Source organism: Peromyscus eremicus, chromosome 22, assembly GCF_949786415.1.
Source record: "Peromyscus eremicus chromosome 22, PerEre_H2_v1, whole genome shotgun sequence".
Taxonomy (NCBI): Eukaryota; Metazoa; Chordata; class Mammalia; order Rodentia; family Cricetidae; genus Peromyscus; species Peromyscus eremicus.
In genome coordinates, this window is record NC_081437.1 from 36,319,624 (window position 1) to 36,347,583 (window position 27,960).

The 27,960-nt window shown below is 52.0% G+C and overlaps 1 protein-coding gene and 1 long non-coding RNA gene across 2 annotated transcripts; both read right to left on the bottom strand.

The window, feature by feature from the left end:
* Positions 1-6,611: 6,611 nt before the first annotated feature.
* On the bottom strand, positions 6,612-16,090 carry Klf11 (KLF transcription factor 11). The gene is made up of 4 exons (XM_059248352.1): positions 16,008-16,090; positions 13,779-14,030; positions 11,783-12,716; positions 6,612-6,981 (listed from the first exon to the last, which is right to left on the bottom strand). Exons 1-4 carry the CDS (start codon positions 16,047-16,049, stop codon positions 6,701-6,703), a joined length of 1,509 nt encoding a protein of 502 aa, XP_059104335.1. The 5' UTR covers positions 16,050-16,090; the 3' UTR covers positions 6,612-6,700.
* A 6,454-nt stretch (positions 16,091-22,544) lies between these two features.
* Positions 22,545-23,964, bottom strand: LOC131897619 (uncharacterized). The gene is made up of 2 exons (XR_009375743.1): positions 23,779-23,964; positions 22,545-23,346 (listed from the first exon to the last, which is right to left on the bottom strand). It is a non-coding gene; the product is annotated as an uncharacterized LOC131897619 (long non-coding RNA).
* Positions 23,965-27,960: the final 3,996 nt, after the last annotated feature.

Below are 27,960 nucleotides of genomic sequence, written 5' to 3' on the forward strand. Positions count from 1 at the left end.
GGGATCCACAGACTGCTCTGGCATCCCATTATTACGTGAGCTTGTGGTGGGATGCAGAGCTCATCGATTCTCTCTCTGGGCCTCAGTTTCTCTCTGGGGGAGAATCCTCGAGGTTCTTGAAGACCTTTCAAGCCCGTCGGGCAGCTCTATCTCCCAGCCCTTCATCTCCCAGCCGCCACTGTGCCTTCTCCATCCTGCTGAGTGCAGAATCACTCGGATTACGGAAGCTGGGAGAGCGAGCGCACTTGACATAGGTCTTTATGGCAACTGCTCTCCAGTTTCCCTCTGGCTGGCAGTCTGGCTGTGGACCTCTTCTCCTTCCTCCCTGCTCGGGTGGAAGGCAGACACAGTAATGAGGCCAGAAGAGCCTTCAAACATTGCCAGTGGACAGATGGGAAATACAGAGTCTATGGGAAGGAGGGAAGGGCTTGTGTGGGTCCTGTAGGGTGTGTGGATGTACCGGGACAGCCGTCGGGGGTGCGGCAGGAAGGGTTCACCGATCTGTGAGTGGTGGCGCACGCTTACCATCACCGCAGGCATCAGGCCAAGGCTAGAGGACTATTGAGAACTGAAGGCTACAGGGTGAATGCAAGACCAGCCCAAACCGCTTAGTGAGATTCCGTGTCAGAAAACAGTAGAGAAGGAGGGGATGGGGGCAGCTTTGGCTGAGGCCGGAACAGGGCTCAGTTTATGTTACATTCCCCTGCCAAACAGCGGCCTCCCCCGGTATCACACCTCTCCTGAGGACTGCTACCAGCCTGAGACTTCTCAGAGCTCAGCCTGGACTAGCCAAGGAAGGACGGTCACCAGCACTGTCCCCACGCCCATAGTCCTGTGCTGCCACCTGCAAATGATTCCACGAACGGTTACGACTTGACAAGAGTGCCTTTGAGTTCGAAGCTGGGAGACTCGTGCTACGGTTGGAGCCCAGAGCCATGGGGTGTCTACCAGCTGGCTGAGCATGAGGTCAAAATCTCCCAGAGCGGGAAGCCGCATCGCACCCCAGCTCAAAGCACTGCTTTTGATATGAAGATGAGAGCTGTTTCTATTTTAATATGTTAACCCAAATATTACAAATGCTTATTTTAAAAGAGGTTAAAATGTTACATTTTTACCGAAGGACGAATCAGGCTTTGAACTTGATGTTGCAAATATTTGCAGCTTACACGTTGCATTTGAATAGGCACATTCAATTCATAATTCACATAGTTCATCTGATTAAGAGAATGATGAGGGCCGGGCGGTGGTGGCGCACACCTTTAATCCCAGCACTTGGGAGGCAGAGGCAGGTGGATCTCTGTGAGTTCGAGGCCAGCCTGGGCTACCAAGTGAGTTCCAGGACAGCCAGGACTATACAGAGAAACCCTGTCTCAGAAAACAAACAAACAAACGTACATCCCTCAATTCCAAGGATGTCCTGAGCAGTGGCTAGCCAGAGCAAGTGTGTGCCAACCAAAGTGAGCTGTGGTCCTGGGGAAACTCAGGCTCTGGAGAGGCTGGTCCTGCAAGGGGTGGGGTTGGGTACACTGCAGCCCACAGGAGCACTTCCTGCACCGCCCGGGTGCCAGGTACACACCTATGTCCCATCCTGCACAGCTGCTTCACGGTTGGCTGCCCATGTTGTTTTCCCAGCCACGAGCCCAGCTCTAAGCAGAGGGTGGGATCTGCCCCCACACAGCATGAGCTGACCCTGGTTCTCATCACAGAATGTCTAAGTAACCACAGACGGCCACTGGCTCGGCAGCAGATTTCTTCCAAGATGTGCCAAGGCTGTACTTGAGAAAACTCTGAGCCCTTCCAGTCAGAAATCATGGGTAGGCTTTCTGGACAAAGGGGCAGAGCTTTGAGAAACCTCCAGGGTTTGTGTTCATGGGGGGGGGTCTTGGCCCAGCTTGGAAGGGACCTCCCACACTAGCAGGGATTGGCCAAAACTACCTGGAACAAGCTTTTTTTTTTTTTGGTTTTTCGAGACAGGGTTTCTCTGTGTACCTTTGCACCTTTCCTGGAATTCGCTTTGGAGACCAGGCTGGCCTCGAACTCACAGAGATCCGCCTGCCTCTGCCTCCTGAGTGCTGGGATTAAAGGCATGTGCCACCACTGCCCAGCTCTGGAACAAGCTTTTAGTACCCTCTTTTCTGATGTTTCCAATTCCCAGAGCCAGTTTATTTCCTGGAATGATGCCCAGGTCCCTGCAAGGGAGTCCTACCCTACCCCTGGTAGATTCTGGGATTCATGAATGAATGTCACTGTCCCCTGACAAAGGCTCCCCCCTCACTGGGTTGCACTCTGGAGACCAAGAGTCTCTTAGCAGTAGCCAGGAGGCCAGCAGTTGAGTGTCAGGTCCCTGGGGGTATTTTTCCTCCTGTCAAGAGTTGAACAGAAATAAAATGTAATAATTTTTTTTTTTTTAAGGGCCAACGTGATGCTCGGCAGGTAAAAGCACTTGGTACCAAGCCTGGCCTCTTGAGTTCTACCCCCAGAGGGCATAGAGGAGTGGCAGAAGGAAAGTATCACCTGCTGCAGGTGGCCCTGATTCCCAATGCATGGATGCCACGGCACACATGCACTCACAGCACATACACTCTCCCCTCCCCCTCTCTCCCCATATACATGTATATAGGGGGAAGGTGTCCTTGGGTGATTCTGAGCATTAAAGAGCAGAACCCCCATTTTATTTTAAAGTATTTTTTATTACATTTTGTGTGCACACATGCACGTGTGTCTGTGTGCATGTGTAGTACATGAGTGTGCATGCTGTGGTGCACATGTGTGGAAGTCAGAGGACAATTTGCAGAAGGTACTTCTCTCTTTCCACTATGGATTCCTGTGAGCAAACAGGCTTGGTGACAGGTTCCTTCACCCACTGAGCCCTCCTGCTAACCCATAAATCACCTACTAGACTCTGAAGGTGAGTTGCTTCGTCTAGGAAGCAGGCTCCGTAATTAGACCTTCTTTGAGGGGCTGGCCTGAACCTTGGAGAAAACTTAGGCCTTAAGAAGCAGGAAGGAACGTTCCTGGTGTAAATAAATCCTTTTGCGGGCACACATCTTTAATCCCAGTATTCAAGAGATAGAGGAAGGTGGATGTCTGCGTTCAAAGCCAGCCTAGTCTGCAGATTGAGTTCCAGGACAGGCAGAGCTACACAGAGAAACCCTTTCCAGTGTTGGCAAGGAAGCGCTGCCCTCTCTGGGGCACGGAGCCTTGGGAAAGACAGAGAAGCACTTGAGCCCCCAGAGGTACTTGGCCCGTAGTTTGTATCCTGAAGTTGTTGGTGCCTCAGGATGGGGCTTCAGAGGAGACTAGAAGGATGGGTCCTAAAACTGCACATCCAGAAACTGAAGCCGTATGTGTGGTTGGTTGCCTGGGGCACTAGGGAAGATGGGTTTGACATCCCAAGGCCGGTTTCAACTCTCAACAGTGACATCGTGTGGTCATGAGAAGCAGTGGCAGGCTGGATGACGCTCTGCCCCCTGGAAGTCCTGGGGGAGGGGGGCTAACAGACTCAGGTCCTGCTGTCTCAGAGGTTAGGCTATCCCTTGGAGAGGGAGACTGCCACCAGGGGAAGGAGGGACCGTATCCGCTTCTCCTCCATCTGCCAGGACGGCATCTGGGTGAATGTGGAGAGTACCACCCTGTGGATCTCTTTAGTTAGCAATGCACAGATGACCGCAAGAGCCATTCCTCTTGGGCAGGGCTTCTACGGCAGATGAAAGAGGGCACAGTCCATGCCAGGCTTTGTGCAGCCAGGCCCTGGATGAATAAAGTGGGGGGGGGGGGGGAGGCAGACTACGTGTCTGGGAGGCACAAATGGAGGGGTAAGTCACTCATCTCACTAGGAAGGGTGGATGTCTGGATTCACATCCATCTGATCCCAGGTTATCAGATGACCCCAGGTCAGTCCTTGTCTACAAAAGCCCAGGAGCAACAGGGGGGACCTCACCCTGCTCCCCAGCACATGGTCTCTGGGACTCAGGTCCTGCTGTCTCAGGGGCATTGGCACCCACCTCTCCTGCCTCCCAAGGTTACTGCAGGGCCTGAATGATGAATGCTCTGCATTGCAAAGTCCAGCCGGATGCCAAGAGGCGGGGAGGGATAACACATGGGCAATCTCTGTCCTGACCCTGACCCCAGCTGTGGATGGGAGCTGACTGTACCTGTGGAGATGGAAGCTGGTCTCCACTACTCTGTTAGGTAAAAGTGGAAGTCCCATTACGACTGTTATTAGGTTCAAACTGCCACAACTTGCCTGCAAGAATTCTTACCAGTTGACCTCTCTGCCACTGTACTGCTTCCTCTGAAACAGACTTGACGCCCCCCCTCCCCCAAATAAGAGTTCAAGTTAGGCCGACACATGACGACTATTCCAGACTCCTATGAAAACCGTGTACGTTAGGTCACTGGACACTGTCATACAAACACAGCACACAAGTCCAGTCTGCAAACCAAGAAAGTTTTATATGATTCAAAGCAAAAGGTTACATTACACATACTCATTTAAATAAGTCAAAGTCTGTTACATAAAACGTAAGTATTCAAAACATTTAAATTTTTATGACTAAAACTACTGAAAGGCTCAACAAAGTAAAAAAAATCAAATCAAGCAGAATTGCTCAAGCAATAAAGTGCAATGGGGGTACTGCCTCACCATGGGGAGTCAGGGAGGGCCCCCAAGGGAGCAGCCCCCCTCCCCAGGGGCTCTGGGGCTCAGGAGTCCTTTTCAGATAGGAAATGTTTTCCAACATAGTCTTTCGGTGGACAAATGGTGGGGGTCTTCCACAGAGGAGGTTTCTAAATCTACTCAGGAAATGGAACCCTAAAGGTATTTCAACACGTCGGTTACTCTAGAAACAACACTGGTCAGAGGATGAAGTCCTAGGGATGAGCAACCGAACACTCCAAGACCTTCCATGACCCACAGGAACACCAGGACAGGGACCATCACTCTGCATGTTACAATGAATACATTCACACTGGATTACCCTCAGCACAATCACCAGTGTGGAGGACAGGACCCGGGTACCACCGGGGCACTCGTGAGCTATGTACAGTTAGTTCTCCTGCGGCTACTTTATGATGAAAGACAACGGTGACGATTACTTGGAGAGCTGTCCCGTCACTTCCTAAACACACATACAAAGCTCGGAGGCTACCAGAGGCAGCTTAACAGGGATCAAGTAACGTAACAATGTAGGTTCTATAAGCTTCGAGGACCCCAACACAAAACCTCATTTTATCTTACTATTTCATAGTTCAACCTTGCCGTCATTTAAATAAAGTTAAATGCCAGTATTAAAATGCAAAATCTAATACAGTAACACACAAAAATACTCTCAGGCTGCCCAAACAGTGCAATATATTGTTCTCACTGTACTGCCTGAACTTCCCAACATCTAACTACAGCCAGTTTTTGTGGTCATTGGGACGCACAGGAGGCCTCTATACGCAGGGTACATGCTCACAAGGCATCAAAGCAGCACCTGTGATCTGTTTTCAAGTTAGCTACAAAATCCCCATTCCAAGTCTTGTTTGAGCAAAATAATTTCCTTCACACACAATGAACGGAAGGGCAGCTGAGTGGCATCCACAGAGTGCCTTAGTGTTTTGTCTGTAATTAAGGAAGGCACCTGAACCCCAGGGCCCACGGTGCACGTGTGCCTCGCTTTGCGTAGGGTGTACTTTGATGGGAAGTTTATCAACCAATATAGACATTTGCTCTTCTCTCCGTGGTCACTGAACCCATCATGCAGTACAAGACCACACCAGAAGCCAACAGACCAGCTACAAAGCTTTGGTGTCCAAATTCCTGGTTTTTTGGTGCTTAAATACAGACAGGCCACGGGACCCTTGGCTCTCGGCAGACGAGTGGCCCCAAAGTCAACACAGTGCACACTGGCCCCTGCTTAGCTGGCTGGCAGTCCACGCAGACTCGGCACACCCTCCCCAGGGACATCAGACACACGTGACGAGTTCTACCCAACCACGATTTTAGTTCTGTGGGCTACAGTATTGACTATTAGACTCTCCTCTGGAACTGACACAAAGAAGCTGACTAGTTTATTTTTTTCCCCTTTAAGAGCTCTTTATTCAACCAGTTCTGACCTAAAATATTGGCTAGGAAAGGCCGGTAACAAATTTGTGATTTTGATTTTTTTTTTTTCTGACTAACTACCAAGAGTACTTAAGTAGAGTCATTACAAAACTTCGTTATAAAACATGGAAAAGAAGGTTGTAAAACTGTCCAGAAATTGGTGATTTGAGCACAATATAAATATTTTTATAAAAAAGTATAAAAATTAGTACCCTGTCTCATTTCTACAAAACACAGACTAGAAAGGTTGTAAAAAAAAAAAAAAAAATCCAGACTCTGTAAACTTTATTGCCGAAATATTTGTTTGAATGCTGGTGATTTAGATCAAATTTCCTTCCATTTCCTTACGAGAGAGAGAGAGAGAGAGAGAGAGAGAGAGAGAGAGAGAGAGAGAAGAGAGAAGAGAAGAGATACTGACTAGGGTCCCAACCAGAAAAGGAAAGTTAACGTACTTCCATCAGAACCAGCTCCCCACTTCGACAGCCCAGAGACCATGTTTTTGTTTGTTTGTTTGTTTTGTTTTTGTTTTTTGGGGAGGAACACACGGGTCCCACTCCCCATTCCTGAAGAGGTGGAAGAGGAGGCCCACGGTGATGGGCGCCGCAGAACCTCTCAGCCCGAGGCCGGCAAGGGCTCGAGGATGCTCCCGGAGCTCTCCGCCAGGGTGATTCTGTTCAGTTTGCCCACCTCTGCCTGCCAGCCGGGGATCTTCTTGGTCGTCATGTGGCGCCGGGCATGCTTTGTCAGGTGGTCGCTCCGCATGAAGCGCCGGTCACACACAGGACACACGAACTTCTTCTCCCCCGTGTGAGTTCTGCGGTGGCGAGACAGTTCATCGGACCTGGCGAACTTCTTGTCACAGCCATCCCAGCTGCAGGTAAAGGGCTTCTCCCCTAGTGGAAACACATTCAAGTAAGCGTGCGCACTCAGGACCTCACCAGGAAGCCCACGGAGGGCTGCCCACGGAGGGCTGCCCACGGAGGGCTGCCCACAGGTCACCCAATCTCAGAAGAGTGACACCTGCTCTTCTAGCGGGGGGGGGGGGCGCTCCGAAGTCAGCAAACCCCCACAATGCATTTCTGCTGATCCTGAGATGTAATATGCGGAAGCCCACAGGTCTCAAACTAGGCTAACCTCTCAGACATTTTACACATGCACACATGTGTGGCTTCGTGTTTTGCTTTTCTCATGGAGACTTCATTATGTAGCCAGGCTGATCGGAGACTTGCAATCTACTTTAGTGCCGGAGTTAAGGGGCATGTGCCACCACCCTTGGTTTTAAAGATGCATTTTAAAATAAATAAAAACAAATCTATTATACCTGGGGGAGACTTTTTTGAGATAGGATCTCACTATATAGCCCTGGCTGGCCTGGAACTCCCTACATAGATTACAACTCACACTCAGAGATCCTCCTGCCTCTGTGTCCTGAGTGCTGGCCACCATCCCCGGCTATTTTTTTCTTTGATAGGGTCTTGCTAAGTAGCCTAGCCCAGGCAGGCTGGGAACTTGAGAGATCCTCCTATCTCTATACAATACTGTTTCGTTTTTTTTTAAGATTTATTTATTTATTATGTATACAGTGTTCTGCTAGCCAGAAGAGGGCACCAGATCTCTTTATAGATGGTTGTGAGCCACTGTGTGGTTGCTGGGAATTGAACTCAGGACCTCTGAAAGAACAGTCAGTGCTCTTAACCACTGATCCATCTCTCCAGCCCGACAAGACTGTTTTTTGTTTTGTTTTGTTTTGTTTTTGGGTAGGCATTTTGAGACAGGGTCTCACGGAAGCCAGAGGCCAGGATAGTCCCTAACAGCCCTTACAGCAAAGGAAGACACTGAATTTCTCATTCTCCTAACTCCACCTTAAGTGCTGGGATTACAAATGTGCACCATACTCCCCAATTTTACAGGGTGCTGGGGATCAAACCTGGAGCTTCATGCATGCTAGGCAAGTACTCTACCAACTGACTAACATCCACAGATGAGGGAGAAAATTCTCCAAAGAAATAGTTCTCTCAGGACAAACTGCACACATCCCAGAAAGTCCTTCCAAGGGGCTTTAAGACTTCTTAGAATCATTATTTCACATTCACGCTGACAAATAGGTTCCATTAATTACTTTTCATGTGGTTAGAAACGTTTAATTACTTTCCATATTGCTGACAAGAGCAAACGAAGGGAGAGTTTATTCCGGCCCTGTGGGAGGGTACAGGTCCATCATGGCGGGAGGAACTTGAGGCAGCTGGGCCTATTTTGTCCACCGTCCAGAAGCAGAGAGAGATGGATGCTGGTGCTTGGCCTGCTTGTCTCCCTTTTATCCAGTCTAGAACCCAGTTAATGTGGGTTTTCCCACCTTAATTAACCTAATTTAGATAGTCCCTCACAGGCACACTCAGTCTTGTCTTCTAGATGATTCCAGATCCTGTCGAGTTGACAATAATAACCATAACCACAGAGGTTAGAGTTATAAAAAAAGACAAGGTTTGTGTTCTAACAGACACTTTCTGGTTAAGTTTGAAGTGTCTATCAACACTTCAGAGCAGGTGCCCGGATCCTATTATCTTCCTGGAGTTACAGGGAAGGGGGCCTTCAGGCAGGTAGACACTGTAACCCTTTTCAACAAACTCCTGTTCCAGCCAGCGCAGGGCCAGGCCCTTCTCTGCATCCTCAAGCCCTCCTATCTGGCTGTGGCAATCACAGACTTCATGCACTCGGGATGATTCGCTAGACAGCTACACACTGCTTTGCGATCTGTCTCTCCGGGGATTTCCTAGAGCAGGTAGCAAATAACAGGTTTTGAAGAGACACTAACTCCAACAGTTCTCAGAGTTGAAAATCCAGCAGTGAGGCTTCCGTGATTTTGGAATCTTCATGGCAAGCATGGGGTGGCTAATGTGGTTTCACTATGACCCCAAACCCCATACCCTGGAAATGCAATCCCAAGGTCATATGCCACTGATACTTAAGAGGTAGGTTCTTTGGCCAATGATGGGTCCTGAGCATTGGGATTATGGATGAACAGAGTCCCAGGAGCATCTCTGTTATAAGAGCAAGCTCTCTGGCATACTAACCCCATTGCACCAGGTGACGTCCTGTCACACTGGGAATGCGGCAGGCCGGCCCTTAGAGATGCTTTTAGATTGGCAGCTCCAGAGCCCTGAGCTCGGTAGCCTAATTTTTATAGATACTGTCAAAGCATCCAAAAGCAGACTCGGACAGTGGCACTTCCCACCCCCGCTCCCCTAGGGTCAGCAGCACACCCAATGCCCGGGAGCTGCTCAGAGACCGCCAGTCCCTCCACACACGATTTACAGAACCCCTGTTTCCAGCCAAATGGAGTACCCATTCACCTCACCTTCTTCACATTTAAATACTGTTCAGGCTGGCAGAGGTACTTGAAACACAATCTTTATCTGAAATAAACCCACAGGAAATTTCAGTTCTTAGGAGAACTCCAAAGGAGGGCTGGTGAATGGTAAACGCATGGCACTCAGAACCCTCAAGCGTATTCAAATCGATCTGACTTCTCTGAGAAGCACGGAGGAACTGGCTTTAGCTCAGGTTTTGCGGTTCTGTCAGTATTTCTACCTGGGAAGACACTGATGGAAAGTTCATCTGGACAGACAAAAAAAAAATAAATAAAAGAATGGGCGTTTACCACGCCCACGAGCCCACTGAACAGAACAGAACAGACTGCCCCTTCATCCGACACGGCCACCAGAAGGGCCTTGCTAAAGCGCCAACCATCCTTCCCTAGCGCGGCACCAGGAGTCTGTATACGGTTTAGGTAACTATCTAATAATGGGAACAAGGAGGCTGCCTCACAGGTTAGAGTGCAGCCGCCCTTGCTGCACACCCACCACAGGTCCCAGTCCTCACAGCAGGAACTTACCACCACCTATAACTCCAGCTGCAGGCCACTGCGCTCACACGCACATACCCACGCACAGAAACCTAATAGAAATAACAAAAACAAGCCGGCTGTGGGGGCGCACACCTTTAATCCAAGCACTCAGGAGGCAGAGGCAGGTGGCCTTCTGAATTCCAGGCTAGCCTGGTCTACAGAGCGAGATCCGGGATGGCCAGGGCTACACAGAGAAAAGGTGGTGAGACACACAATAACCCATGGGGTCAAAGAGGAAGGGTATCAGCAAACACCCACCAACTGATTGGGGCAGCCCTCCAAGGGCCCCAATAGGCAGAGGTTGACGTATGGAAACACACGGGTAGATGAGAAGGAGGCTGTGTTTCCTCTGACAAAGAGACAAGTACTCCACAGGACAGGTGTAAGGCCCACATCCTAAAGCCCATCACAGCTCCGGAGTATGAAGGAATAATTCTTTCTGGACACCGGAGTGCACGCTGTTCAGCAATGCAGTCTGCCGCAGCCAGAGCATACTGTGCTAATTAGAAGTCAGCCTATATCAACACTACTCTAAAATAAAAACCACAGCAGTAAGTCCCTCCAGCCTCAGGCTTTCCTGTATCACAGTCCACAAATCAGACGTTCTCATGGGACCGAGGGGTGATGTTCCATGGTCATGAGTCTAGGAAGCACGCTTTACCATAGACCCTTACATCTCTGCATGTGTTTCCATGTCAATACACGATTCTCTAAAGTCAAGTTTAACAAGCAGACCACGTAACCACAGGACCATACACAATGATAAGGCAGCAGCTCACAGAGGACCTGAGAAACCTGCTCTAACCTATGTAATTAATTCGTGCCGAGTGGCACTCAGGCCCCGCTGGGCAGCACGGCAGCCACCAGCTCCTGAAGATACCCGAGTGTAAAACTTCAACCGATGAGAACGTGCAACCCCATTCCTCAGTCCAGCCAGCCTCTTTCAAGTGCACGCGGCTAGCAGCGACTCTAACGGCCAGAGAATGTTTCCATTCCTGAAGACAGAATTTAAAAACTAAAGAAACCCAGTAGGCTATTATAACTTCTTGCGTGACTTTTTTTAATTGCAGGGGTTTTGTTTATTTATTTATGTGCATTGGTGTTTTGCCATGGGCGTCGGTCCCCTGGAATTGGAACTGGAGTTACAGACAGCTGTGAGCTGCCATGTGGATGCTGGGAACTGAACCCAGGACCTCTGGAAAAGCAGTCGGTGATCTTAACCACTGAGACATCTCTCCAGCCCCTTGTGTGACTTCTTAAACTAAAAACTATATATTCTCAAAAGCAACAACACCAAACCCAAACGAGACAAAAACAAACAACAACAAAAATTCCTATACTCTTAAAAAATTCTACAGTGTCGCCAGGTGCTGGTGGCGTGTGCCTTTAATCCCAGCACTCGAGGGGCAGAGGCAGGTGGGTCTCTCTGAGTTCAAGGCCAGCCTGGTCTACAGAGTGAGTTCCTGGATAGCCAGGACTGTTTCACAGAGAAACCCTGTCTAGAACCCCCTCCACCCCCAATTCTACAATGTGAACTCAGATGGCGTGCGTGGACCATCCTCCAAACCACGCTGATGTCTACACTGAATATGAACGCGATGCCACTGCAGTGAGGCAGAGTACCCTCCAACCATCCCAAGCCCCATCCTCTCCCCAGCGGGCACCTGCTGATGACCCCAACCGCAGCAAGCCTGCCCTCCTCACTAGTTCTCCTGCCTCTCTCAAGAGGCTCAGGAGGCTCCTCCCCGAAGTTCTGGCGTCCCTTTCACACCAGGCCCCCCGCCACTCACCTGTGTGGGTGCGAAGATGAGCCTTCAGGTGGGAACTTTTGAAGTAGGTCTTCCGGCAGCCCGGGAAATTGCAAACATAGTTCCTCCTTCGGGAAAAGTCTACCTGAGGGGCAGAGTTCTGGCTGGAGGCGATGAACACCGGAGCAGGGGCCAGGGGCAACAGTTTGGTATTCCCGATGGCCACGACACCGGATGGGCAGGCAGCAGGCTGGGGAAAGGTGCTCTGTGGCAAGACCAGCATCAGAGTTCCCTGAGGCATAGACGGGCCCATGAACACAGGCTGGGGCGCCGGAGCAGCTTGGGGCAGGATGGGCTTGACAATCCCTGCAGACAACTGGGGAGGAGGCTTCAGAAAAGCTGAGAACATGCCACTCTGTCCAGCCACGGGGATCATTTGGCAAAGGACCGGGGGACTGGAGACAGGGACGGAAATCAGAGGGGTGGTTTTCCTTGACAAGTCACTTTCAGAATTCTTTGGTGAGCAGGGCTGAATGGCAGCCGGCCATCCTGTCTGCTGGTCTTTGTAGGTGGGGAACGGGACACCAGGGTTGTGCAAGCAAGGCTGACAGGAAACTGAGTTAGTAACAAGTAAACCATCTGCCAAGCGTGTGTCCTGCAAAGCTTCCCGATGGCCCGGCAGCCCTCCTTGTTCCTCTCCGCTGTCAGGCGGTTGTTGCTCTTGAGTTGGGGCGGCTGGAAAGCACGGAGGAGCAGGACCCTCCCCGGTGTGCCGGATCACACTTGTCATCACAGCCCTGCAGGAGGACCCTGAGGCTGGCTCCACTGGCTCCCTCCTGCTCAGTGCTCCGGTGGCCGCAGTAGGGGATGGGGGGAGGGCGGTGACCATGCATCCTTTGGAATTAGTTACTTGGGAAGGAACAGGGGTCCCTGTCGATGGCTCCATGAGCTCTGGGCTCTGAGGAGGAGTTATGCACTTCAAGAGAAAGAAAGAAAAGCATTGTGTCATAGGTTGTTTTGGTCTTGTTGGAAGGAAGGATATTGTCTACTCTAGGCCATGCGTAGCTACTGTCAAACACAATTTAACTAAAAGGACTGTAAAAATAACACAAATTCATACTTTAAAATGGAAGCTTTTCGTCAAGTGGCAGGGGCACACGCCTTTAATCCCAGTACTTTGGAGGCAGAGGCAGGCAGATCTCTGTGAGTTCAAGGCCTGCCTGGTCTACAGAGTGAGTTCCAGGACAGCCAGGGCTACACAGAGAAAAGCCCTGTCTCCAAAAACAAAATGAAAGCTTTTCATGAAATCTCAGGCTCTTAAATCAAGAAAACAGTGGTTCTCCCAAACTGAGCCTCTATGCACTGGCCCCCAACGCTTATCAGCCACCTTGAAAAAGCCCAAGCCTGAAGACCTGAGGGGCTACGAGGAGCCAGCTCCTCTTTCCTCCAGTCCTCGCTCCAGTCACTCCTCCTCAAGTCTACCCTCCACAGTCTTCAGTGCGAGTTCTTCGCCCAGGCCAAGCACGTCTTAGTTTTACTACCGTGAGAGATCTACAGCCTGACTTCTCCAACCCAAGAAGCAATTCCATAGGTGTGGCAAGTTAGAACCTAAAAATAAAATATTGATTTATCAACTCCCAGTCACACCAGGCGGCTGTCTCTGCTAAGCTAAGGCTGTCTGATGTCAGAGTACATGCTTTCTTTAGCTGCTCTCCACACCCTCATCCTAGACTGGGACAACAAGACCCTACCTTGGACTCCCCAGGCATCTGGTCTACATCACCTTTCTGTAACCATCTTTAGGCTTTGTCCAATGGCCACTAACCATCTGCCAGCAAGTTATGACTCACCAAGGAAAAGAAAACATTTCTAAGAGATACGTTTTCACACTTTGGTATCCATACAAAGGGAATGTAGGGAACTTCCTGGCGGCATCTGGAAGCACCATAGTTAATCGCCCTACAAGTTCTTCAACATATTTTACCTAAGTTATTATGGGCAGTTCACAAAAATGCTTCTCTCCCCCACCTCCTCTTACCAGAGTTGAAAAAGAATGAAAGTCCTTTGGTAGATCAGGTGCAGCTGTGTCCATAAGCACGGTGGTGGTGACATCACCAGAATCAGAGACCGGCGTGAGGGGTCTCGTCTGAGACCTCTGCCCCCAAGAGCTCATGCAAACAAGAGCCTCCACAGCTTCAATGTCTGTCTGCTCCAGGACGCTGCATGTGGATCTCTCGCTGTCATGCCGCTTCCTCTCCAGGATGGACTCACAGATGTCCATGATGTCAGCCTACAGGCAACACAAGTCAGCGGCTTCTTAGTTCAGGAGAATAAAAGGGGTAACCCTGACAGGCAGGCAGATCTACCACAGACGTAACGTGCAGCATTCTAACACAGCAACAGGCTCTGTCTTGACGTAAGAAGACCTGAATGGAACTCTCACAACAACTTTGCTTTCAAGCTCTGAAGATTAGGTTTGGTTAGAGAAACAGTTTCCATAAGACAAGACAAAAAACTCAAAACCCTGACTCTTTAAAAGGATTCTAGGCTGGGCTATTGCTCAATGGTGGAATGCTTGATTAGCTCATGTGTGACCCTGAGTTCAATGCCCACCAATATAAAATAAAAATAAACAGAACAGGTGACTAACTTCAAGCTTCTTGGGTAAATGATTAAGACTATCTCTAGAGGTATATACCAAAGAGATTAGTAGGAAGGTATCCCGGGAAAGATAAATAGACGAAGCAGATAATGAGGCTAAGCAGCCAGTTGGCGGGTGAGATCGTTCTAGATCAAAAGCCGCCAAAGTAGTGTCTCTAAGGAAGCATTACCCCAAACTTAATTTCCCAGTGGCTGAACCTGGGTTCCATGCAAATAGAGTCTACGGTGACTGCCTGTTTCCTCAGCATTCAGAAACATGAAAACTAACTAGGAGGAGGTGGGGTGAGCAGAAGGGTGTGTGAAAAGCACCTCATCCTGCACACCACACCACCTTTACAACCAGGGGCGCGGGGAGGAAGAGACTGGAACCCATCCCTTCCAAAAGAGAACCTTGAACCTGTGATACATATATCTCCATACATACTTTCTGAGCCTCGAAACTTCCTGTCTGTCCAGAGTCCCCTTCAGTAAGCAGGTGAAGAGGCTACCTTTCGCAAAGGGCCTTATCCAGCGTCTCGAGGGCCAGACTCGACCTCTTGCCAGGATCATTTGAGTGGAACGTCCAGCCCGTAGACCAGGAAGGATAAATACGGACCCTGGGGTGCATGTACTGCTGTGTTCTCGACAGAAACCTGAGCGCCTCCCCAGGCCCCCAACATTTCTGTCAGGTTCCGTGGCCCTGTGCTCTACACCTTCTGACAGGGGTCCCCTACCTTGACTCCACTCTGTGGCTAGGCCCAAGCCCTACACTCCGTCCTGGTCCCATTACCACGCCCCTTCTTGCTTTGGCCCCACCCCTTACCCAGCCCTACCCCCTACAAGGCCACCAAGCTCAGCGGCCACGGCCCCCCAGAACCTTCCCAGACACACTCTTGCCTCGGTCCGGCTCACTCCTCCAGGTACACCCTCCTGAGACACCTTTGGTTCGGTTCAACCCACGGCCCCACCGCTACACTCCCGCCAGATGCTCTCACCATTTCCTCCCTTGGACTCCGCCCTTGCCCCGCCCCCTGCACACCCCTATCAGATAGACGCTCTCGCCACACCCCCTCACGTTGGCCCCGCCCCACGCCCCACCCCACACCTCCACCAGCTGCTCGCACCAAGCCACCTAGCTCTGGCCCCGCCCTTGCTCCCTCACACTACCACCAGGTGCCTTCACCACGCCCTCAGCCCGGGTCCCACCGAGCTCCCCACATCCCCCTTCCCAGGCACTCTCGACACGCCCTGGCTTTGGCCCCGCCCCTCGACCCCCCCCAGCAAACGCTTTCACCACGCCCCCTGGCGCCGCGCCCCTGCTTGGGCCCCGCCCCCGCCCCGCCCTCCCCGTTCCCGCCAGCCGCGCCCACACCCAACAGCGGTCCTCCGCTGGATTCGGGTGACGTCATGGCTGGAAATAGCCGCGCCGGGCGGGGCCGGCAGCGGACGACAGGAGACAAAGCTGAAGGCTGTGGCCGGCCGCGCTCACACGCCCCCCCTCCCCACCCGGACCCCGCCGAGCCGCGCAGCCCCTGCCACGACCGGAGCACCGCCCCGGCCTCGACCGCCGCGCGGAGTCGCCATCCCTCCCGCGCCCCCTCGCCCCGCGCTCAGCCCCGTCACTCACCGCGCGCGCGTCGCCCGGGCCGGTGGAGCCCGGCGAGTGCATGGTGCCGGACGGCCTGCAGGCGACAAAGCTGCGGATCGGGGGTGGGGGGGAAGGGGAGGGACAGGGCTCCGCGGGCGGCGGAGGCTGCACGTGTGCGGCGGCCGGGCGGCCGGGCGGGCGGCGGGGTCCCGAGCGCCTGCAGCCGCCGGCGCGCACCTCCGCCCTCCTTGCCGCGCGCGGCTCTGCCTCCGCGCGGCCCGCCAGGCGCGGGAGGGGCGGGGCGCCGCGGAGGGAGCGGCCCGGGGCGGGGCGCGCGGGCAAACCAAAATACACCGCTCCCTCCCGGGGGCGTGGCCTCCGCCGCCAGCCAATCGGCGCCGGGCCGGCAAGCCGCGGGCCAATGGGGGCCGCGGGGGGCCGCGTGATCGGAGCCTGGCTGCGGCGTGATCCGGCGGGGCGGGAGGCGGCACGTGTTTTGGTCCGGGCTGGAGGCGGGGCGTGAGGCCTGGAAAGTAGGGGAAAGGTCCCGGCGGCGGCGCGGCGGCGGTCGGCTGCCGTGAGGTCCTCTCCGGGCGGGCGGAGGGGCCGCTCGCCCAGGTCGCGCGCTGGCCCCGCGCAGCGGGCGGGACTCCCAGGGACGGCTTAACGCTGCCTCTTAATTTCTTGTAAGCTGCCCCTGGCTCCCTGGACCGCGCCTCTGCCCAGGAGGCGGTTTGAAAGCTGTCTGGGTTTAGGGACATTTCCTGCATCCGCTCTTGCTCGCAGGGAGTCAGATCTGATGCTTCTGGGTCTGGCCTCTTCCACCGTGCTAGCCTGCAGTTCGCTGCAAAAGGAACACCAGCCGTGTAGCCGACCACCTAACGTATGCGTAATGAGGCCTGCGCATCCTTCCCAGTGGCCATACAAAGGCCACCGGCCTACGTGTGAGAGCTGACTCAAAGCCGGGGTACCTTTTTGTTCTCTGTGCGTCTCTAGGTGCGGTTATCCGTTTACACACCTCACAGGTCTTGGAGAGCAGGGTTAATACATGCAATGTGTGTGGGTCACCCAACCTACAGTGCAGCGATAGGACACCCCTCCACTAGTGGTCAGAGGCCTCGCTGCAGAGCCTGGATACCCGTGGAGGTATGGGAACAGTCATAGCTGATGTGAGTGTTCTGGAGCCGGGCATCATGCCCCCTGTCCTCACACAGGTGAGCAGGCAGAGAGCCCTGTACTTAAACTGGTAAGGCTTAAGGTTCATACCAGCCCTGATGCCTTGCAGTTTCACACTGGCTAGACAGTGGGATTAAATAGGCCCAAAGAGAAGGCATTGGTTGAAAGTAACAGTGGGAGCGTTTGAAGAGGATTCACCACGTTTAACTACTTGGGAGTTGAGCACACATGGACTCAGTCTTCCACTCAGACTTGTTGAAATTGTTTTGCCTGCTGCCCCCCTTGGCTTTCTGACTCCCCGTGTCCACCCCTGCCGACATCGCCTCCCCATCGTCCCCCTCCCCGCCCCAGGCATCCTTAGACTTTTCAGTGGCTCGCACAGTGCTTGAGATAACGCCTCCCCGCCCCACCCTGCCATGCACACCTGAGCTCCTGCAGGGAATCTGCTCTTCAGCTCTCTCCTGTCCCCTCGCACTCATGGTTGCTATGCTCCATGTGTTGGGAAATAGTCTCCAGAGTCACATGTTAATAGTATTTGGAGACGGGGCCTTTGGAAGGTGATTGGGATTAAGGAAGGGCATGAGGTTTTATAATAAGAGAGCCTGGCTGGCTTGCGCGCTCTATCCGACCATGTGACACTCTCCACGTTGTCTTAACCCAACAGGAAGACTCCCATCAGATGTTTTGAGCACAACTAGTGCTCTTGGGCCCCAGCACTGTGAGCCGAATGAACTTTCTATATCGAATGAACTTTCTATACAGGAGGTGGGGTGGTGCCTCAGATGGGAAAGAGCTTGCAATGCAGGCCTGGAGACCTGGGGTCGATCCCCAGAACCCACGTAAAGAACTAGGCGGAGTGGTGCACACTTTTAATCCCAGCTCTGGGGAGGGGCAGAGGGGCAGAACACTGGGCCTCGCTGGCCAGTCAGTATGGCCAAGTCATCGAGCCCCACATCCCAATGAGATACTCTGCCTTAAACAAATCCAGCAAAATCAGAGTGGGCAGCTCCTAAGAGGCTAACCTCTGGTCTTCATGTGCGCGCGCGCGCGCGCGCGCGCACACACACACACACACACACACACACACACACACACCCCTCTCTATAAACTTCCTGGTCACAGGTGTTTTGTTATAATCACAAAAATAAACCAAGACGTGGGTCCAGGCCTGCTCTGGGATGCCTGTCACATCAACCGCTGTCTCCAGGGCTTAGCGTGTGTCATTTACTTGATGTACCCCGGGAAGCCTCTTCCAGCATGCTTGTGGACTCAGGCTGACCTCACTCCCTGACTGCCCTCTGCACCTTAACTCCGCGTAGCACTTCGCCTGGTCTGCAGCTTTTCTGTTTCTTCTTATGCTGTCTGTCTTTTCCCCCGGGACAGGGAGCTTGGCTGATTTATCCATGTCAGCACATGGTAACTGTTGATTTAATGAGTCAACATTACATCAACCTTGTCAACCCTGCTGGCTTCTGTTCTGGGGCAACCCAAGGTCCCTCTCTCTCATCCAGCATCCTTGGGAGTTAACTTGCGTTCACCAACTTGGATGTCCTCAGTCAAGAGGGTGCCTCTGGATATCCTGCCTCTTGATCTAGTGATGTGGCTCACCTTCGACGACTCCCTTTCCTGTGTTTGTTCTCTCGCCAATGACGTCACCATTTCTTCTAAAATATCACGCCAACTGTTCTCATCGCTCACTCTGTCCCTTGCCCAGGCTGCTACACAGACATACCTGAGTGACTGTCACCGCGTCCCAGCAAGTCTCCCTAGCAAGGCTGACACTGTCCTCTGCCTCTCACCACTGGAAGGATTTTCCAAAAGTGGACAGTGTACCACACCCATGCTCAAAGCCCCAGGTGGAATCCAGACACTCACACTTACCCAGGTATCCCTGACTCTTCTGGACCGGATGCCCACCCACACGACACCCCATCTTTCTTCACTGCTTCCCACAATACTCTCCACCGGTTGCCTTTCAGGCCCTCGGCCCTGGCGTTAGGTCAAGTCACTGCCCTCGCTTACCAGAACATGTTACTCCTGCCTGGAGGGAGGCGGTTCTTGTCTGCTTTGACTGAGTCTGCAATATGGTTCCCTGGCGACTGCTCAGCACAAAGCCCATGTGCTTGGCCTCTGGATCCAAGTCACTTCTCGGGCATCGTGACCTTCCCCAAGTCCTGCTCCATTCTTACAGGGTGGAAGGCGATGGCTCTCCGGGGACCTGGAGCTTGTCTCACTCCAGACTCTGTTCCCTGGATGGAAGGGGTAACCTGGGATCATGGCTCTTCAGGCATAAGTCCTAGGTCTACCCGCATCTAGCCCAGGCTTCCGTTGCTGCCAACTCGTATTCAAGAGGATATTGATAAGTTCGTAAGCTGAAGGACTTCCTAAGACCCTTGTCACCCAACACTCAGAGACAGTGTGGTCCAGCAAGAAGGACTGGACGTAGCTGTAGATCACAGCTGTAGAGAGAGCATCGCCCCTCAGGCCAGAATGCCCGATTCCTGAGTGTGCTCCGTCTACCCGTGTGTGCATGTTGTCCTGCAGAGAAGACTGTGCTGTGAACTTCTGAGCCCGCCTTATTGACTTCACATTATGTCTTGGAGCTTATTGTACATTGATCTGTAAAAATCAACTCTGTTCTTGGTAATGGTTAAATAACACTCCATTATGGATGCGTTTAACACTTCTGGTTGAATAACCAGGACATCTAGATTGCTTGCCACTTTCCAGTATATCCTGCTGGTCCACTGTGTGCCCACACCCAAGGAGAGCTACAGGATCAGTTAGCATGGGAAGTGCTGGGTTAACTGCTTGGGGGGGTGTGTGTCTCTGTCTTCCCTCCTCCCTTCCCCTCCCCCTCCTCTGCCTCTGTCTGTGGATTTTAAGGAAGCACAGCACAGTCACAGGAAAGCACAAATTCTGTGCACAGGTGAGTTTTTACAGGACAAACTTACTGGGCCACCAACACCCAGGGCAAGAAACACTCTTCCTAGAACCTGGAAGCCACCCGAGCTCCCTCCAGTTACCATTTCATCCTTCCTGGCCCCCTGACCAGCACAGTCCTGATTATGACCTCTAATGGCATTGATAACTTTTGTGTGTGTGTTGAAACCTTTATAAATAGAATTTGCAGTATGTGAAATTTGAGGTCTGGCTCCCTTCACTCAAGATGCTGTTTCATGCAAGTAGGGTGTGTGTGTGTCTGTGTGTGTCTGTGTGTGTGTGTGTGTGTGTGTGTGTGTGTGTGTGTGTGTGTGCATCAGTGCGCATGCACTGGAGGCCCCATGTCAACCTTGGGTGTGGTTCTTCAGGAGCCATCTGCTCTGTCTTGAGACAAGCTCTCTCACTGGGACCTGGGGCTGGACAATTAGGCTAGGTTGGCCGGCCAGCAAGCCCCAGGGAACTGCCTTTCCTTAGGGCTAGGACCACAGGTATGTGTCGGCTTTTTACATGGCTTCCAAGGATTGTGCAGCAAATACGTCTGACTGAGCTGTTTTTCCACCTCCACATTTGCATTCTTCTAAAAGTCATAGCTGTACTGCAGACATTAGGACTGTTTCCAGTCTCAGGCTCTTATGACTAAAACTGCTATTAAAATCCTGATACATGTGCATGCATTTTTTTCTTCCCTTTTCTTTTGGAGACAGGGTCTTGGTATGTAATCCAAGCTGGTCTTGAACTCACGGCAATCCTTCTGCCCTAGCCTCAAACTTAGCCAAGATTTCCTGACTCTTCTGAGACAGATTGTAGCTGTATTGGGATTACAAGTATGCACAACTACAAATGACTGTATACATACCTTTTGTTTTGTTTTGTTGAAACAGGGTTTCTCTGTGAAACAGTCCTGGAACTCACTCTGTAGCCCAGGCTGGCCTCGAACTCACCGAGATGCTGGGATTAAAGGCGTGCGACACCACCGCCCGGCGACTTTATACATACATTTTATTCACAAAGACACTGTCAAGTTACCCTACGTTATGCTGTTATGACCATTTACTCCATTGATCGCCGCAAAGCCAGTTCCGGTAAAAGTTGGTGTTGGAGTGTCTGTCTCGTTAATTCTCCACCTCATCGTTTGAGACAGAATCCCTCATTGAACTTGAAGCTCGCCAGTTGGATTGGACGGGCTAGCCAGGGAACTGTGGGGATTCGCCATCTCTGCCTTGCTAGCATGGGATAACAAGCACACGGCCAGGCCTGGTGTTTGCTGTTTGTTTGTTTTTTTGTTTTCCTTGGGTTCTGGGGATCTAGACTGAGGTTCTTACGTGCATAGAGGGCACTTTGCTGACAAGCCATCTCCCCAGGGTCTAGCTTCCTATTTCCTTATAATTTTAGTAACACTGTGCCTCCTTCTTGAATCTCTCCTCTCCTCGCCTCTCTTCTCTTTTTTCCCCCTTTCACTTTTAGGGCCCAAGCTGGCCTCAGGCTGTGGCTCTTCCTGCCTCTGCTCCAGAGAGCTGGGACTGCAAAGCCCAGCCTGCTGGGACAGCTGTGAGGTCCACACTTGGAGAGATGAGAGATGTTGGAAACCAGCCACCAAGGGACAGGGAAAGTTAGCAAGATCAGCTGTCCCCTGTGCAAGAACCCAGTGAAGATGTTCGAACAACCGAGCTGGACTCAACAGGCTTGACATAAGAGCTCTGCTTCTCCAGGTCCTGGTGTTACCATGCTGGGTTACCTTGACAACTCTCCTCTTTGAGTGCGTGCCAAAGTTGGATTAGCCTTGGGTTCCTGTTTTGGTTGGTGGTGGTCTGTTGGTTTGTTTGTTTTTTAGAACAGGGTCTCACTATGTTGTCCTGCTGTCCTGGAACTCACTCTGTAGACCAGGCTGGCCTTGAACTCACAGAGATGCACCTGCCTCTGCCTCCAAGCCCTGGGATTGTGTGACTATGTCCAGTATTAGCCTTGGTTTTCTAATTAGCCTTGAGCTCTGGTCGAATTGTTAGTGTTCGTGATTTTGTTGTGAACAAACAAAACCAAGGCCAAAAGACTGAGTTTTTCATTCTGTACTATGGAATTTTCATTTTTTTTTTCAAATTATGCTTGGTTTGAACATGCCCCTCAAAGTTCGTATGTTGGAAGCTTGATCTTTGGTGGTATTAGGAGGTGGGGCCTTTACAGAGTGGTTCAGCAACAAGGGCTCTACCCTCCAGGAGTGGGTTAAGGCTGTGGGTTCCTTAACGATAGATAGACTTAGCCCCACCGTGTTCTCTCTGTGGCTCTCTCTCTGACCTTCTGTCATGGGTGGTATGACAGGAAGGGCATTACCAGCCACTGCTCATTCCATCTTAGATTGCCCAGACTCCAAGAACACAAGCCAACAAATACTGTAGGCTCATTATAAACTGCCTGGCTTGTGGTATTGTATTACAGGGGCATAAAATGCACTAAAACGTAAAATATATTAGGAATTGTCATTTATTCTGAGAGTGTATCTTTCCATTTTTTCCCTACTAAAATGCCCTGTCTTGTGAAGCAAGATGGTAGTCACAGATGGCATATGACATCCAGGCTATGTGAATATCATTAGCCACTCTGTGGACAGCTCCCAAGTCCGTTCTAAAATCCTGTAGTCAGAGAAGCCATACCTGGGAATCTTTTACTTAGGTGTGTTCGGAGATGTATTCCAGATGTGGTGGTCCAAGGATCTACCAAGGCTAGTCTCTTCTCTACTGCTAATTTGGAGGAACTAGGCCCGGCAGCTGCTGAGAGGTAGGAGACCCCCAGGGGCAGACATCTTCATCCATTTGATCTTCACCCCTGAGTCATCCAGTGACCCCCCCATCCAGGCCCAAGCCCCGCTAGCCCAGGCCTCTACAGCTCTTGAATATTCCTGCCTTTGGCCAGAGTCCAGCCATGAAATCAACATGGGACAACGCACGTGTTAGCCACTGTCCCCACTGCACTGACATGCTCTCCAGATTAGGTGGGATAGGCTGAGAAGAGCTGGAGAGAAGAGAGGATGTGGGCACACCCCTGGGCCCACCGTTCTTCCTACCATTTCTCTTTCTCTTTTGGTCCAGCTCATCAGGCCAGAAGCAGCCGAAAGACCAGAAGGCAGAGGGAACTGATGGTATGGCGGCTTCCTGGTTGGCCGAACACCTTGTCAAGTGGTTCACCTCCACCAATCAGAGACTGCTTAGGGCTGAGCAACTGTTTTCCTGCTGACAGCCCCAGGCTCCTGGCTCCTCCCCTGGAGGCCCTGGGGATGGAAGACAGAGGGGCAGTTAAGACAGTTAAGACATTTACCATCGAGGTCAGCCCACTCGTTTGCTAATGGGGAAACTGAGGTCTAGTGGATTCCAGAGAGAAATCACAATGGTGCCTTGCCTGATGTATCCAGTCCAAAGGAAGGTCAGGCACAGACATGCAGAAGCAGGCCAGTGTTGTGCTGATGCTGGTGTGCTGCCCCTCCATTTCAGCCCCATGTTACACATGGGGAAACTGAGGAACAGAGGACTAGAGCAACATCCCCATTATCACAGGCTGGTGAGCGATGACCCCCAGCAGCCACCTCCTCACTCAAGCCAGAGCTTTCTTCCCCAACCTCAGGCTGCTAACCCCTGACCTGCATGGAGGCCCGGCTCAGGGCAGTGGGTAGCTCCCGCCAGCCAGAGGACCCACTCCCACGGACCTGGTGGGCAGCTCGGGCTTCGGGTGGCCGCATCCTGGCTGCCAGCCTCTGCCTTCTCAGTGTGTCTCCAGGCTGTGCGCCCTCTCTGTGAGATTGTCTTCAGTCCTCCAGAGAGAGAGAAGCAAATGTGTCCATGTGTCAGGTACTCGGGACAGGGTCCACATGCTCTCAACTTGCGTCCTTTGTCAACAACAGAACCAGAGTATCATAGTCTCCTGGAGACTTCTCAGAGGGACGGTGCATGTGGCGGGGGAGGAGAGGAATCTGGGGACAGGGAGAATTCAAACCCACTCCCTGTCCTTGGGTTCCTCACCAAGACAGGACAGACTGACCCACAAACCAGATGCGCCATCCACCAAGGCTCATGGGTCCCGGCAGAGAGGATCTGATCAGTTCCCAGAGAGACTGCCTGGAGGATCGTCTACAGTGCTCATTTGGGCTGGGTGCCAAGGGACAGGAAGGGTCACCCAGAGGTCAATTTGTGCTACTACTGGCATGCCTCCTTGTCCACGGCATTCTCCCTCTCTTAGCAAGAGACTTTCTTATGCAATGTGAGCTCAGTGCATCAGCATGAGCCTAGGAAGAGACCCACGACCCTGTGCAGAGAAGGCATGGTAGGACTCAGGTTGTGGGTCCATCCTGAAACTTCTTAGGTCTGGAACAGAGTCTGAGACCCTGCTTGTCTCACCATTTCCAGAGCTGCTGAGGCCCTGGGTCAGGGTCATCATGAGGACTACTGATTTACAGAGGAAGAAAGGGGGACAGCAGCCGGGCAGTCGGAAGCAGCTGGTCCCTGTCGCCTAGTGAGCGTAAGCTCAACATCTAGCCACCTCTCCACCCATGCCACCCTGCCACCTCTTGGACATAATTGCCCAAGGCTGATGTCCCCCAAACAGCCTCAGATAAAAGACTGGAAAGGCTGTGTGGCCTTGGGCAGCTGCATAAGCCACCTCCTACCCTGGAAGGGCCACCACCCAAGTGTCTCGTGGCTGCCTGGCCTTTCTGCCCAGGCTACAATTAGGTGTGCTGCCAAACAGGCTTCCCTAGTGACCCAGTGCAGAGCTGGCACCAGCCCAGACCAGGCAGCGGGGCGGGCCGGGAAGGGAGCTCCGGGCATTGGCGGCAGAGAAGCAGCCTCACACAGGCTGGCTTTGTGTGTATGCCTGTGGGGACCTGAGTGGAAATCTGTTAGGATGCCTGCCTCTGGTCCCACTTCCTAGAGAGTCTTCCTAGGTCTCTGCTCAAGCACGACTGTCCCTGTGTCCCCACACAGCCTTCAGACGTGATGGCCGTGAGTTGGCCATCCTCCTGCCTCAGCATGATTTTAATCACTTGCAGGGGCTTCTCAGTCCAAGGCAGAGTATTCCCCAATTCAGAGCTCACTGCAGGCAGGCAGCCTCTGCTGCCAGGGGCTTCCCTGGAACTGGGAGACTCCTTGACACCCACAGAGACAACAGCACCCCCTGGCTGGAAGACCCTCCTCCTTCCCCATGAACAGGCTGTAGCCCATACTGCCCCTCTCCCCTATGGGGGAGTTAATCTATTCCGATGTCCACGCCCTGCCTGTCTCTCTCCGCCCCACACTAGGATTGTTACCTCCAAATTTACAAAGGGATTCAACCTCGGACAGGGCCTGCTACGGACTGGGATCCCTCCTCATCTGGAAGAGTCTGGCTGGAGTACCGTCACTATACCTTCAAGGCTCCATGTCCTTCACAGATCTGTGTGGGGCCCTCTTGGGTCATCCCGGTTCACTCTGTACCCAGGCAGCACGGAGAGCTGAGAGGCTGCGTTTCCTTGTCTCTGATGGCTCAGCATTCATGGTTTGGGAGCAGTCACCATCACCCTCCTTCTATTTGGCTTTTGTCCTGCAGGAACTGAGAGGGGGGAGCCCTCGCTGACCCTCCTTCCCAGCTGGCAGCACATGGAGATGCCAGACGGGAAGGTGGGAGACACAGGAGTGCTTAACTCTCTGGTCCCGTGGATCACGGCAATGTACGGGTTGCTGTCTGCTTCTTTACACACACCCTCTTCATCCAGCTAGTTCCCACGGAAGCCCAGATGTTCAGCCAGCTGCTGGGCTAGAAGCAGGAGCATGATCGAAGGGGCTCAGTTCCCCTGTGGCCTTGTGACCTAACCTCCCTATGGCTGTCTCCTCGCCTGTTAAGTGGAGGTGGTAAACACATCCACTTACTGGAATGGGATGGGATTAAAGGAAATCAAGCCTGTCTAAAGGCTTGGCAAAGGTGCCTGCCACGCCGCGTGATGCCTGGTAGATAGGTGGCTGGAAAGAAGCTTCCTGGTGACAAGGAAGAGAGACAGTTGTGATCTTACCTGACATGTGCGATGAAATGGCATCAGTCATCAGTCTACTCTGTCCTTGGGTTCTGTACTGTGGACTCAACCAACCTGGGATGGAAAACACACATCACAAATGAGGTTGGGGCTGGAAAGATGGCTCAACTGTTAAGAGACCTGGCTGCTCTTCCGGGGGACCCGGGCTTGATTCCCAGCACCCACAGGGCAGCTCACAGCCATCTGTAACTCTCGTCCCCGGGATCTGACACCATCTTCTGGCCTCCTTGGGTACTGCATACACATGGTGCACAGACATACATGTATTCAAAACACTCATACACATAGATATATTTTTTTTAAGTTTTAAAAATAGTGTTGATACAGGCATGTACAGATCATTTCTTGTCATTATTCCCTAAGCAGTATAGTATAGCAATTACTGACACAGCCCTTACATTGCACTAGAGACAGTCTAAAGACACCCAACAATGACTTTAAGTTGGTAGGAGGTACACAGCTGGTAGGCAAATACTGTGTCATTTCAAGGGCTGGGGATGTAGCTCAGTGGTTGAAAGTTTGCGATTACATACCCAAGATTCTAGGTTTGATCCCTAGCACATGGCAGCGGGGAGAAAATATTTTGTCACTTTACATCAGGGACTTCTGAAATTTTGATTTCCTCAGAGTATCAGAACCAGTCCCCTATCATGAGATAATTTGGCCCCTTGGAGGGAGGCGAGCCAGTGAGGGTTGTGAACAGGAGATTAAGAAAGTGTACATAACTAAGGGAGAGAAGGCCACTATGTGACATTTAGTGACCACCTTGCCAGGGAGAAGACCTTCTGTCCTCTTTCTTGGGAGTATTTTTCAGACCCATCGTGCATGGGAAGGGAAGCAGAAACCTTTCAGATGACATTTTTCTCAGGTGACGGGGGCTGCACTCACCAGCGATAAGCTGGGTCGACATGGCAAACTGATGTGCAGAATCGCATTCTCCAAGAACCGTCACACAAACCGGAGATGAGGGAACACTCCAAAAGGCCTCACAGGGACTCCCCAATGGGCTGTGGTTGTGAAACCCCAAAAGGACCAAGGAGGCTTGTCAGATGGGAGGTGGCCGAGAAGAGACGCACTGGGGTCAGGCATTGGCTCTGGAAAAGGAAAGAGCAAAAGGGAAGAATTGGTGACATACCGGTGACATCAGTGAGTGGCTTGATGATACTGTGATGTATGGGCATGGTTCCATAAGATGTCAGCATCGGGGCGGGCCATGGGAAGGCCATGAGGGACTCCACACTGTCCTCGCAACTTTGCAGGAAACCTTCGATTGTTGCTAAATTAAAAGGCTTTGCTGTTGCGTTTGTGTTTGTTCTTAAATTAAAGCACAGTGCTCTGAGAATGTAGTTTAGTGGTCAAGTGGTCAAGGCCCTGGACTCCATCCCCAGCACTGCAGTAAATGATATTAACTACAATGCATTGTAAGGGATTAATCAGAACAAGCTCTCCAGGTAGCTCTGTGTGTGTGTGTGTGTGTGTGTGTGTGTGTGTGTGTGTGTGTGTGTGTGCATATACACTTATAAGTAGTATGCACATGTGTGGATGTCTATGTGAAAGTATAAGAACAGAGCCTCCATGGCAGTAAGTTGGTCCCAAGGAGTAGGCATGGAGAGCTGACGGACTCATGGGTGCCACTGGATTTGGGTAAAGGGATGCTGTAGGCTGTGCGGAAAGACAGGGCCTTGCATGGTAAAGACTCCGGAAGAAGCTGGCATGGTGGCACATGCCTTTAATCCCAGCACTCGGGAGGCAGAGGCAGGTGGATCTCTGAGAGTTCGAGGTGAGCCTGGTCTACAGAGTGAGTTCCAGGACAGCCAGGGCTACGCA

Excerpts from the sequence above, each read along its gene's own strand:
- Klf11 (XM_059248352.1), bottom strand. The coding sequence starts at position 16,049 with ATGCACTCGCCGGGCTCCACCGGCCCGGGCGACGCGCGCGCG. Across the intron at positions 14,031-16,007 it reads GCCCGGGCGACGCGCGCGCG|GCTGACATCATGGACATCTG; the intron begins GTGAGTGACGGG and ends TGTTGCCTGTAG. Across the intron at positions 12,717-13,778 it reads TTCATTCTTTTTCAACTCTG|TGCATAACTCCTCCTCAGAG; the intron begins GTAAGAGGAGGT and ends TTTCTCTTGAAG.